Source organism: Engystomops pustulosus, chromosome 6, assembly GCF_040894005.1.
Source record: "Engystomops pustulosus chromosome 6, aEngPut4.maternal, whole genome shotgun sequence".
Taxonomy (NCBI): domain Eukaryota; kingdom Metazoa; phylum Chordata; class Amphibia; order Anura; family Leptodactylidae; genus Engystomops; species Engystomops pustulosus.
The window spans coordinates 58,522,911-58,534,195 of record NC_092416.1 but is presented as its reverse complement, the minus strand read 5'-3'; the positions used below and the strand labels follow the sequence as shown (position 1 = coordinate 58,534,195).

At 41.2% G+C, this 11,285-nt stretch overlaps 1 protein-coding gene across 14 annotated transcripts in view; it reads right to left on the bottom strand.

Annotated features, from left to right (window-relative positions):
* Positions 1-5,205: 5,205 nt before the first annotated feature.
* Positions 5,206-11,285, bottom strand: part of KCNAB2 (potassium voltage-gated channel subfamily A regulatory beta subunit 2) — a 134,516-nt gene continuing 128,436 nt past the window's right edge. For all 14 annotated transcript variants that reach the window (XM_072156223.1, XM_072156218.1, XM_072156226.1 and 11 more), the window contains one exon: positions 5,206-11,030. In XM_072156223.1, the coding sequence (XP_072012324.1) occupies positions 10,941-11,030 (90 nt within the window). In that variant the 3' untranslated portion in view covers positions 5,206-10,940. The remainder of the gene's footprint in view (positions 11,031-11,285) is intronic.

Below are 11,285 nucleotides of genomic sequence, written 5' to 3'. Positions count from 1 at the left end.
TGAGGTACCTGCAGGGGGTCCTGCTGTTTGTGTGGCAGGTTCTGTGCTGCCTAAAGGTCCGTTCCTGGTGAGAGGGGAAAGGGTACGATGAGGAGGTTTTTTTGGAATGGAGAGGTATTTGGATGGGGTATTAAGAGGTATTTAGAACAGTGCAGGTTGGGTCCGGGCACTTACCGCGATGTGTGTGCAGCGGAGAGATGGCTGCGTGCTGACTCTGGCGCGGGACGGATTGGAAGCGCGCCGAGGAGACACGCGTTTTTTTATATTGATGGATGCGTCCCGCGCGTGTCTCCTCGGCGCGCTTCCAATCCGTCCCGCGCCAGAGTCAGCACGCAGCCATCTCTCCGCTGCACACACATCGCGGTAAGTGCCCGGACCCAACCTGCACTGTTCTAAATACCTCTTAATACCCCATCCAAATACCTCTCCATTCCAAAAAAACCTCCTCATCGTACCCTTTCCCCTCTCACCAGGAACGGACCTTTAGGCAGCACAGAACCTGCCACACAAACAGCAGGACCCCCTGCAGGTACCTCACTTGCGACCACATTCCACTTCTCATCTTTTGGCTTTTACTATATTATATTATTTCATTTATTAGAGGTCTTCATTACATTTATCAATAATAATATTACATATTACATATATACTATATTACACTTTATTAGAGGCTATAATAACACTTGGTGAATCAATTAACTAACCGATCATCATTGATTTAATTTAATTCAATTCATTTTAATCGATTTAATTTAATTCAATTTAATTTAATTATGTATTTATTCATTTATTTATTTTCCATTTACCTCATTGTTTTTACCATTGTTTGTATCAAATCGTATACCTTTATGCTTACTAATTACTAACTACTAATCATGACATGTTATGTCTTCTGTTTCTGTTTTGTCTTGTATTATGTAATTTTACAGTGTTTGACCTGATGAAGACGCCATTACGGCGTTGAAACGCGTAGTCACGTTCTAAAATAAAAACCCTCAATATTTCATTTTGGATGTAGCGCGTCTCACTACTTCAACCCCGTTTTTTCCTTATCACTGCACATTTTATCTGGATCCCCATCCAGCTCTGGGGTCTGACGCTGCAACTCCACCCTAATACACACACCCCCCTTTTTTTTGTGCACACACTTTGGCGCCTGGCTCTAAAAAATCCCCCACTATTTTCCCTTCCTTCTCAGTCTATGAGGATGAGGGGGTGACACAAGAGCTTACAGTCTATGAGGATGAAGGGGGGGGGGGGGCATAAGAGCTTATAGTCTATGAGGATGAGGGGGTGAAACAAGAGGGTTAGGAGGTTGTATAATGGTCCAGCCATTCTTTATAAGGGAACTTAAAGGGAACCTGTCACCAGGAGACCCATTTTTAGCACTCCCCCGTCCCCATAGAGCATAGTACATACTCTGCCAAAGTGTTTTTGTATAAAAAAAAAATATAGGTTTTACAGAAAAAAAAATATATTATATTGTACCTTTCATTAGCATCTGCTGTGTGACTAGGCACTCGTCCACTGGGAGCAGCTGGTAAGGAGCAGTTTCCCCCCCACCCTTGGGAACCAGCTACTCCATGTGTCTTTTTCAAAAATATGAATAATTCCCCTCACTCAGGATTGGCTGTAGAGGAGCAGGGGGCGTTGCTAAGCCAAGTGATGGGTGTTTTCATATATTTGAAAAGGTCACATGGAGGAGCTGTCTCCCAAGGGTGGGGGGAACTGCTCCTTTCCAGCCACTCCCAGTGGACGGGTGCCTAGTCACACAGCAGATGCTAATGAAAGGTAAAACCTATTTTTTTTTTATACAAAAACAATTTGGCAGAGTATGTACTATGCTCTGTGGGGACGGGGGGTGTGCAAAAAATGGGTCTCCTGGTGACAGGTTCCCCTGTAATAAAATAATTTATCAAATAAAAATGCTGCTGCTTGAACCAGCCCTCAGCCGCCATCTTATATACAAAGCCCTGGGTCAAAGTTACTGCAGAGAAGCCTCTAAGCTTGGGTTCTGGCGTTTTCCGGATAACAGACGGGAGGGGGACATAGGATGGATTAGTAAAGAGAGAGTTAACATTTCATGCAGTTAGAGAATGTGAGATGGGTTTTAAGAGCTTTGGAGGTTGGCTATTAGTCTGATAGTCCGGGAAAGAGCATTGCAGAGAATTGGTGCAGCTTGGGAAAAGTCCTGGAGATGCGAGTGAGGGGGTTCAAATTAAGGTAGAGATAAGAATTTTATTTGTACACAAAAATGTAATTTTATACCAAACAAAAATAAGTTACATTTTAATGGTTACTTGGTTACTATAGGTCATTAATATGGTGTTCTAGAATAAGCCCCCTTTTTTCATCCTCATGCTACTCTGTTACATAAAAAAAAAAAATATATATATATATATATATTATAAACAAACAAGGTAAATCTGGACACCTTTTAGAAGTTACATAAGTACGGCATGGAATGAGTGTGGACGTCATAGTAAAAATGAGGAGAGAGAAGGCGGGAACACCTGCACAGCCGCGTTGAGGGATAGGAAAGTCCTAAGCAATGTGAATCCCATCCCGCCCCATATAGAGTCAAACGTATCCATCCGATTTTTAATTGTTACCGTTCCATTGTCCTCATGTCTTTTATGCAGTGGTACAGGTCCATAGGAGAAGGCGGTAGTGGACATTTCCAATGCAAGGCAATAAGACACTTAGTGGCCGTTAAGACGTAAAAGGAGCAGCTTGGCGCCAGTTCCTCTAATTTTGTTGGGGAGCAAATTAAGGAGGTATATGGCTGGTTCAAGAGGGATATCTACATGTAGCAATGACCTAGCCAGCCTCCCAACCTCCTCCCAGCAGGGACGAATAATTGGACAGTCCCAGTAGAGGTGGAATAAGGAGCCTTTTCCCGTACCACATTGTCAACAAACATTTGGGAGGGCTGGGTTAAATCTATGAAGCATTTCAGTCAGTGGGGGCATTACTCAGTATACTATACATAGGCCTTTATTGGACGGGCCTTGGGAGGTTAAAAAGGGGTAGGAGGAGGGGCTGGTTCTGAGCCTAAACAGTTGAGATAAAGTGTCTAATTTGATCATATGTATATTGTTCTGCAGCCAATGAGGGATGCTTCTCTAGCAAAACCAGAACCAGACCTTAAACCCAGATGTTGCAATAATATCAGGAAGATGGGGGGTAAAAAGAATCGGTGTGAGGGCGAGCCAAGGGAGGCCAATTGAAATTGCACCCTACAGCTTAGCCAGATATACCTAGTGATGCTCATAGAGCCAAGCAGGGAGGTCAGCTGGGTGTGTGGCGAGGGGCCCAATATCATGGTTGCAGGGTGAGAAGGTGCTAACCATAATTAAAGTGCCATCCACATATTATACGCATATAACGTGGACCAGGATGTTATGTGACGGAGAAGTGCGAAGAAATAGTACAGCTTCAGGTCAAGAAATGCCAGGCCTCTTTGGACGACCCCGGCTGTCATCACCGACATAGGGATCCTATGTCTCCATCCATTCCAAAGTAAAGACATGTAGACTAAAGTTTTTTCAGAACTGACATAGGGACTCTTACTGGTAGAGTTTCAAATAAGTAAGGTTGTTTGCGTAATATGGACATCTTAACAGCTGCCGCCCGTACTTCATGGATACCACTTTCCAGGTGTAAAGGAAGGTCCCTTGCAGGGCAGCACTTTGACATGTTAATCAGGAGAGCTTCTGTTTTGGTTTTATTTTAAATGCGGAATCTGCCTGCTATCCTAGATCAGGAGGTTCCACGCTGGGTTGGATAGACAGGAGGATATCACCTGCGAACAGGGAGACCTTAGTGAAAATTTGAAGGGCTGTTAGTCGATAGGCAGCGCTGTCAAGCGGGGGTCCCTTCTTGGTTTGGGAATAACTTTGATATATGAACGGAGCATAGAGTTGGGGATAGGGTCTGTGGCCAAGAAGTTATTAAACAGCTGGACAAGATAAGGAAGTAAAGTATCGCTAAAGGTCTTACAATAGATGTATGAAAGGCCATCAGGTTCGGCATCGGAACACACTATGATGTCAGTGAGCGGCTGACATCATGGTGCATGCGACAGACAGCGCACCAACACAGAGCCGATGTCGGCCATTGATGAAAAGAGGGTCCTGCTGCTTGCTCTCCGTTTAATTAAAAAAAAAAAAAAAACCTTACTTACCTTTCCATCGTTGCCCCCACATTCCTGCTTCCTCCTCTCCCTGGGGCTCTGAGAAGATAAGAATGGGGCGGGACCACTCTCCTCATCTGGCCCCAACCTCCCCTCAGAGTCAAGTAAACAGAACTGCGGGGGAGTGATGGAAAGGTAAGTTAGGGGTTTTTCCCATATCAATGGGCATGGAGGACAGAGGCCACAATGTAAGTGAGGATGGAGGCACCAATATGATGGTGGTGGGCTTGAGAACAGGAGGCCACTATATAAGGGTGAAGGCGGCCACAATATGAGGTGGATGGAAGAGGGAAGCCTAGGGGGTATTATATGTTGCAGAGTTGTATTAGGGGGTATTATATGCGTCCTATATAGGTTGGCCACAGGAGGGGAGTATTATACTGTGGGGGCTACTAAGGACAATACTATAATAGGTTTGGGAGTAGTCTAGAAAAAAAAAACGGGAGGTTTTATTTTGTCCCTCTCTAGCCCAAAAGATGGGAGGTATGTCTGCATATATCATGAGTTCCTTTGTTGAAACGCCACACATTGCTTGAGAAAGGTTATGTTGCTCAACTGAACGTTTCTATATGGGTGTATAAACCTTTATATTTTCAAAAATGGAGGGCTGCCTATATTTTGTTTTCTTATAAGTGGACCTGTTGGACCGTGCCCTGGAATAGCACCCATCATTCCTATAGCTGTATATTATGTATTGTGCATTTTAAAAAAATCTGTTCTTGCTTTTCTCGGCTGCAGAAGCCGCCATTCACTGGTTTAACGACAAAAACATTACTTGAGTGTCTGGTCCCGGCCACATCTAGTACTATTACTATCACTGGCATGGGATGGAGGCCCTGCCATAGCACCAGGCTGGTAACATTGATGGGGTAGGGATAGAATCTGTGACACCGTGGCCTGGGCTTCCTTTTCTGACCAAGCCCTTGATAGAAGTCCCAGTATCTTCCCCCCAGATTGCAGCCCGGGAAGGTGTAGCTCTGACCCTCCCAAATAAAACATGTCACACATGGAAATTTTCAGATTTCAGGTTTTATTTTGCCGTCATTCCATTAATACATTAGCTGTTAATCTCTGAACCTTTGTCCAGAAGCAAAATGCACACTGCAATCTCAGTTCCTAATGTAATGCAGCTCAACTCAAACAATATATGTACAGAGATATAAAAAAAGACAGCATTTCTTTATTTACACGTGGATTAAACATGAGACAGTCAAATTCAATCTACCATCCTGAATGTAAATGTTAAAGCATGAGAAAAGTGCACTTGTCTTCTGTACATGGCAGGGGTGGTCATCTTGAGGACCAGTAATCATGCAGACCAGAGACGTCAACAATGACACTACATTAACAAAATGTCCGCCCACGCTGGGTAGAGGCGATAGGTGCACATCTACTGTGGTTTTAAAATTTGGTAGCAATAAATATTCATGTTATACTCTACCTTGATAAGGCTCCAAAGTTGAAATTTTGTACCAAAACAAAAACATTTTCAGAACAGAGTAAAAAATATAATCTGTTGTCTATCCTCTAATAAGGAAAATAATATCTTATCACAAGCTATTATAATATTTATGAAATTGTTACTCCAAAGATTCAGGTGCAAAGATTATCAAGCTGTCCTCTAGAATGTAAACTTTGGGGCTATGAAAGTGTACTGAAAAAAAAAAGCTAAACTTTATTAATAATAAAAAAAAAAAGCATCTAGTTTTCGGTGTAACATTTAGATAGGTTTAAGAAATGTTGAGTGCCTCCATTTTTAGGACACGTTGGCCGATTCCCAATGTACCCTTACAATGGAGGGGTAGGATGTATCTCGCTGTATGCACAAGCCATACATATACAGTCATATATATACAGTTAACAGCAGGACCTAACAGATTGTACGCTCAGTGGAGGCCAGGGATGGATGCAATACTTTGCATCTGTATTCCACAGGCGCCAATGGTCTCCGCTGAGCATATGTGTCGCTCAGCAGGATGGGAAGACGCACCTTGCTGTGTCTTTCCATGCCGAGTTTCCCACAGTATGTGAAGTATAAATGTGCAGATGGAGGCAAAAAGGATTTGCCCATCTGCCAGTATATGTCTATGGACACGCTCCCATCTGACGAGAGGTTGATAATCTCTGTACTCCTGACATGGAGTCTTTTGGTGCATGTAAACAAGTAATCTACCCCATGCCGTGTAAACTACATTTTCATAAGTGGGTCACAGTTAAGAAAGGTCTAGCTAAATAATAGTTGATGCAATATAGATGGCGAGGGAAAATAGTTACTCTCGGCAAACTCCAACCAACTGCAAGTGTGGCGACAAGTTTGCCAACAGTGACTGTTACCAGGCACCAAATATGCAAACACGTACAAAAAGTATGAATAAACACAAAAAAGGCAGAAAAAAGGGACCCGATTTATTTAAACTGGTTTAAAGCAAAGCTGGCTTTGTTTACCCCAGCAACCAATTGAAATTCAGCTTTCATTTCTAACACTGCTCTGGAAAATCGAAAGATGCTCTTTGATTGGCTGCCAGGGGTGTGTTTTAATAAACAAGGTCCATTGTACAGTTGGAAATGGAGAGAGTGAGATGTTGTAGATTACATTCAGCTGCTTTCATCTCCTCATTAGTTAGAACAGATAAGACGCATGCACCCATAGTGTGACTGGAATCTACGCATAACAGGGACAGGCCTGCGCTGCCACCTGTAGTCACTGCACAAACACCAATGGCTATTACTCTCCCTCACTCGCTGTACCATTAACTACTAGGCCTTCGTCACATTTCACATTAGTCAAATGGTTCATATAAACAGCCCGACATGAAAGCTAGAGACAAGCGTTTCCGTGAGAGAAGAGCACTTCATAGTAGGCCAAGCAAATTTAAGCCAAGTATTAAGTTTCTGAAAACCTTCCTTATTTCATTGCACCTCATAAAAGATAAGTACAACAGGTCCCAGCACAGTGAATCACCCATTTAATGGATCGGTATCAGTAATAAGAAAAAATAAAATAATAAAATATAGATAAAAGGTCAAAATGAAGCAAAATGATAGAACTCACACACATCTCTGCGATGACAGGGATATTAAGAAAAATAAAATTCTACCTACCAAATAATGCACCAGCTTCTCTGTAGAGCAATGGTCGCCTACATGTCTACTCTGATAAGCCTGAGCACTTGCTATAGCTATATCTATATAACAGCGCATAGCTATGCTAGATAGGGCCTGGATTAGAGTTGTACACTGAGCAGCCCAGCCGGCAAATACATAAGGAAGCCGTAGCCCCCGGAACCGGAAGCACTGGAGGAGCGGGACCTTTATCATACACTGGTGCACTATCGCCCATAAGTGGTATCCACCGATTCAACGCTTAATACCCAATCCCATGTATCTCCATGGGCTCATACACGCAGTGGTGGTTTCCAGGGCCCACTCAGCAGACAGCCCGGGCCACTTAACTGCTCTGGCAGGTCCTACCCCGTATTTTCCCGTATCGAGCAGAAATGCAAGCGTTTGTACACAGAGTTTAGTCCCCAAAATAATCCTGGGAAGTGTGAAGCCTGATATATATCTTATGTGATAATCTATATAAGGCATTTGTTACATATAACAGCATAAAAGAGGTCATGACTATAAACGGCTTCTTTGATATGTAGTACCTTGTTGGATAATTTATAAACAACCATTATATTTAATGGATTGGTTGAAGGGGTATTCTGGTCCCCTTGTGAGGACATATCCTGAGGACTATCCTATTTCATATGACTGCCGTTCCCTGAAATAGTTGTCATGTAGGGGGCGGAGGCTTCTGCATGTGGCTCCGCCTTCTATAGGTTTTGGTGAAAAAAGGAATACCAGAACAGATGCTCAATGCAGGGCCCCCACCATCTAAAACCAAGGAGTCATGAGCATCAAAAGCTGCTAGTGGAACAGACAAGCCCTTTACATTTTTCATAATAATTTCACCTTCAGAATACTTATTCAGAATAAAATATAGGATTATTGTATGTAAGGTATCATTTATCCCATCCCACACCATGACTTGCTATTATATTAACATCCCAATAGCAAATTCTGGGCAAGTGGTAATCTGGCTAGAAATTGTAATCAATCTCCACAATTATCAAAATACATTTTTACTAAATAAGGTAAATGATACCAGATGAGGATTATTAGCAATTTTTGTGCTATTGTAATGCTAGACGGACAATTTCCTCACTTTAAAAAAAAAAAAATAATTTGTGCTCGAGGATCGGAAAGTGTTACTGTAGCTGGCTTATATTTGCCAAAACCTACGTGGCCATCCTATAACAATATCAAACTACAGGAATAGCTGTGAAAGTCAAAAGGGAACTTACATTTAATCCTCTTTAGATATTGTGAGGCCTGTAAATCAGTATCCAAAGCCAAAACCCAGAGCGGCAACTAAACACGGAGGAGATAATAACTACACAATTATATTTCACTCTTTATTAGCCATTTCAGGTTTTGGCTTTTAGATACAAATACAAATTCCTTACGAAAATACTGTAAGCTCTAGAGACTGAAGAACAGTGACTACCCAGGATCCCCAAGCACCTTTAATATGGAGATGAGTGATGAAGAGGGGTGTATCAGATTTTTTATTTCTTTTGCTGAAGCTTGGGAAAATTCTTTAAGCTTTTTGGGGGGAATTTCATACATAGGTCAAAAGTCTCCTTTGAGTGGATGTGTGTAACCTTGTCCTCCCACTGATCGGTAATAATCTAATAATAATCTTTATTTATATAGCGCCATCATATTCTGTAGCGCTTTACAAATTATAGGGGACATGTACAAATAAAATAAGACATTACAGAGTGGAACAACAGGATTGCAGGTCCTACTCTCTAGGACATGAAAGATGGCTGACCAGACTAGTATTGATTATCTATGCAAAGCCCAAAAGAAAATTTCTTTAAAGTATTATTTGCCCTTAAGATACTTTGACTGATCCTTCAAACAGAACACAAAAACCTCGAGACATCTCATGTACCACTTTGACAATGGAAAAGGTTTGCTACACAAGTTTAAACATTTATATGTCCCTTTCATCAATGACATACCCCTATAAGTGTGAAGTCCAGAAGAGATTGGAAAAGGAGAAATTAAAAAATGATGTAACATAAAAAGAGCATGAAATGTAAGTTACTTGTTCTTAGTGCTTTTAATTATAATAATTGTGCATATTTGGACCTTTTCTCAGAAAAGAACCAATAACAGATATTCTCTTAAAATGTAGAAAAACATAACTGGAGACATTATAACATATAACTTTCTGCAGCACCATACAAAAATCCAGTCGTTCACACTATATCCTTCGCCTCTAGAAGTATACCAATAGCAGTATACCAATAGCAGACTTATTTAGGACAACAAAAAAAACAAAACAGCGCCACAACTGTCTGCAGGTTAAATACGGAATTGCAGCCGAGCCCCATCCACTTAGATGAAGCTCCACCGTAATACCAGTCACAGCCCAGCAACAGGTGTAGCACCATTTCTAGGTTTTATTTAATATCATACTTCCCTTTCTCTAAACCTACCGTAGTACGGCAGGCATAAATCGGCGCCAGGGAGAAGAGGAGGGGATGAGCGTCGCTCACCCCCGCCCCTCTCCATAGATATATTGCCGAGGGGCTGTTTTGCAGGGAAAGATAGGACATGTCCTATATACGCCGTATATACGTCCCCCATACGTTCATGTGAATATAGCCTTACACAAGTAGATCCTCATGCCCCCTGCTGTTATATCCAGGGAAATTATCTTCCATTGTAAAGGGCACAGCATGAGCAATGGAGTATTTCATGCTAAGCCATTCATGTAATATATTAAGCCATATAGGAATCAGTTTAGAACATCGTCACTAGGATTTATAATACAAGGCTACTTGTCATTTATAATACTAGTGCAAATTTCTCTTGGAGGAAAACGTACTGTATGTGAGAAGCTAGATATACACGAAACTCAACTCAAGATATACAAAGTGGAGAGAAATGAGCAAGCTCCAGCCACAAGATATGCCAGAAGGTTCAACAGAGTGACGGACACTGTCAAGGTCAATGCCAGGCTGAAGGATATGTAGGGTCAGATGCAATGCTAAATATCTGCGAGAGATTTTGCTCATTCCGAGCTGAGATGCAATGGAATAAAAAAAAAATCCAAACACCTAGAAATGTAAACTAGAAAAAATAAAACGTACCCAAAAGAAAAAAAAAACCATGGAAACTTTCATAAAAAAATTTCAAGACTTTTTTTTTAATCCTAAATGAGGTATAGGATTGAATTGTAAACCAGAATTAAGAAAAATAAAATGTAAAAATTCCAGTTCGTAAAAAAAAAAACATTTAGAAAAACAACAAAAATAGCGAGTGATGAATTTTGCCATAGTAAAAACCAAAGTAACGCAATGCAGAAAATACAGAAAAGTAAGCCTGAGTTTACAGAGATGGACACACCGAACGCAAGATGTGACGTCGAAATGTTTCCATTACCACAAACAGCGCGCATCCTGTGACTATGTTATTGTGCAGCTAAAGAAGTTAGCGTAGATTTGTATACATTAAGCGTATGGTTTCTCACATTAATACTTTTAACAGTTTCCTGACTGGATCCGGAAAATGTTATTCTGGTGGATGCAACCACACTCCACTTGGATTCAGTAAAGCTTAAAGCAGGCAAGTCGAAGAACCAAAGCAGAGCTGTGACAGTCCTTTACTGAAGCATCCAAAATTAGGACCGATAGTCTTTTTTGCTATATGGCTTGTTGCCCAAAATACTATCAATCTCATGAATGATGGAAGAGGATAACTTTGGAAGGACCTATAAGAGGAATAGATCACAAACAGGAACACACAATTAGTAAATACCGAATTAAAAAAATAAATAAATAAAAACTCAATTGGAAACCAACAGTCTTCGATGACAAAAGAAAATGTGCACATAATATTGCAAATTTCCTAATAGTATAAAAAGATAGACATTTTGATGAATGATGTTGGGCGAAAAAGTTTAATATGGTCTCATCTAACTTTACCAACTCCCAGCTGCGGAAATATGCAACAAAATTCTAGCCCA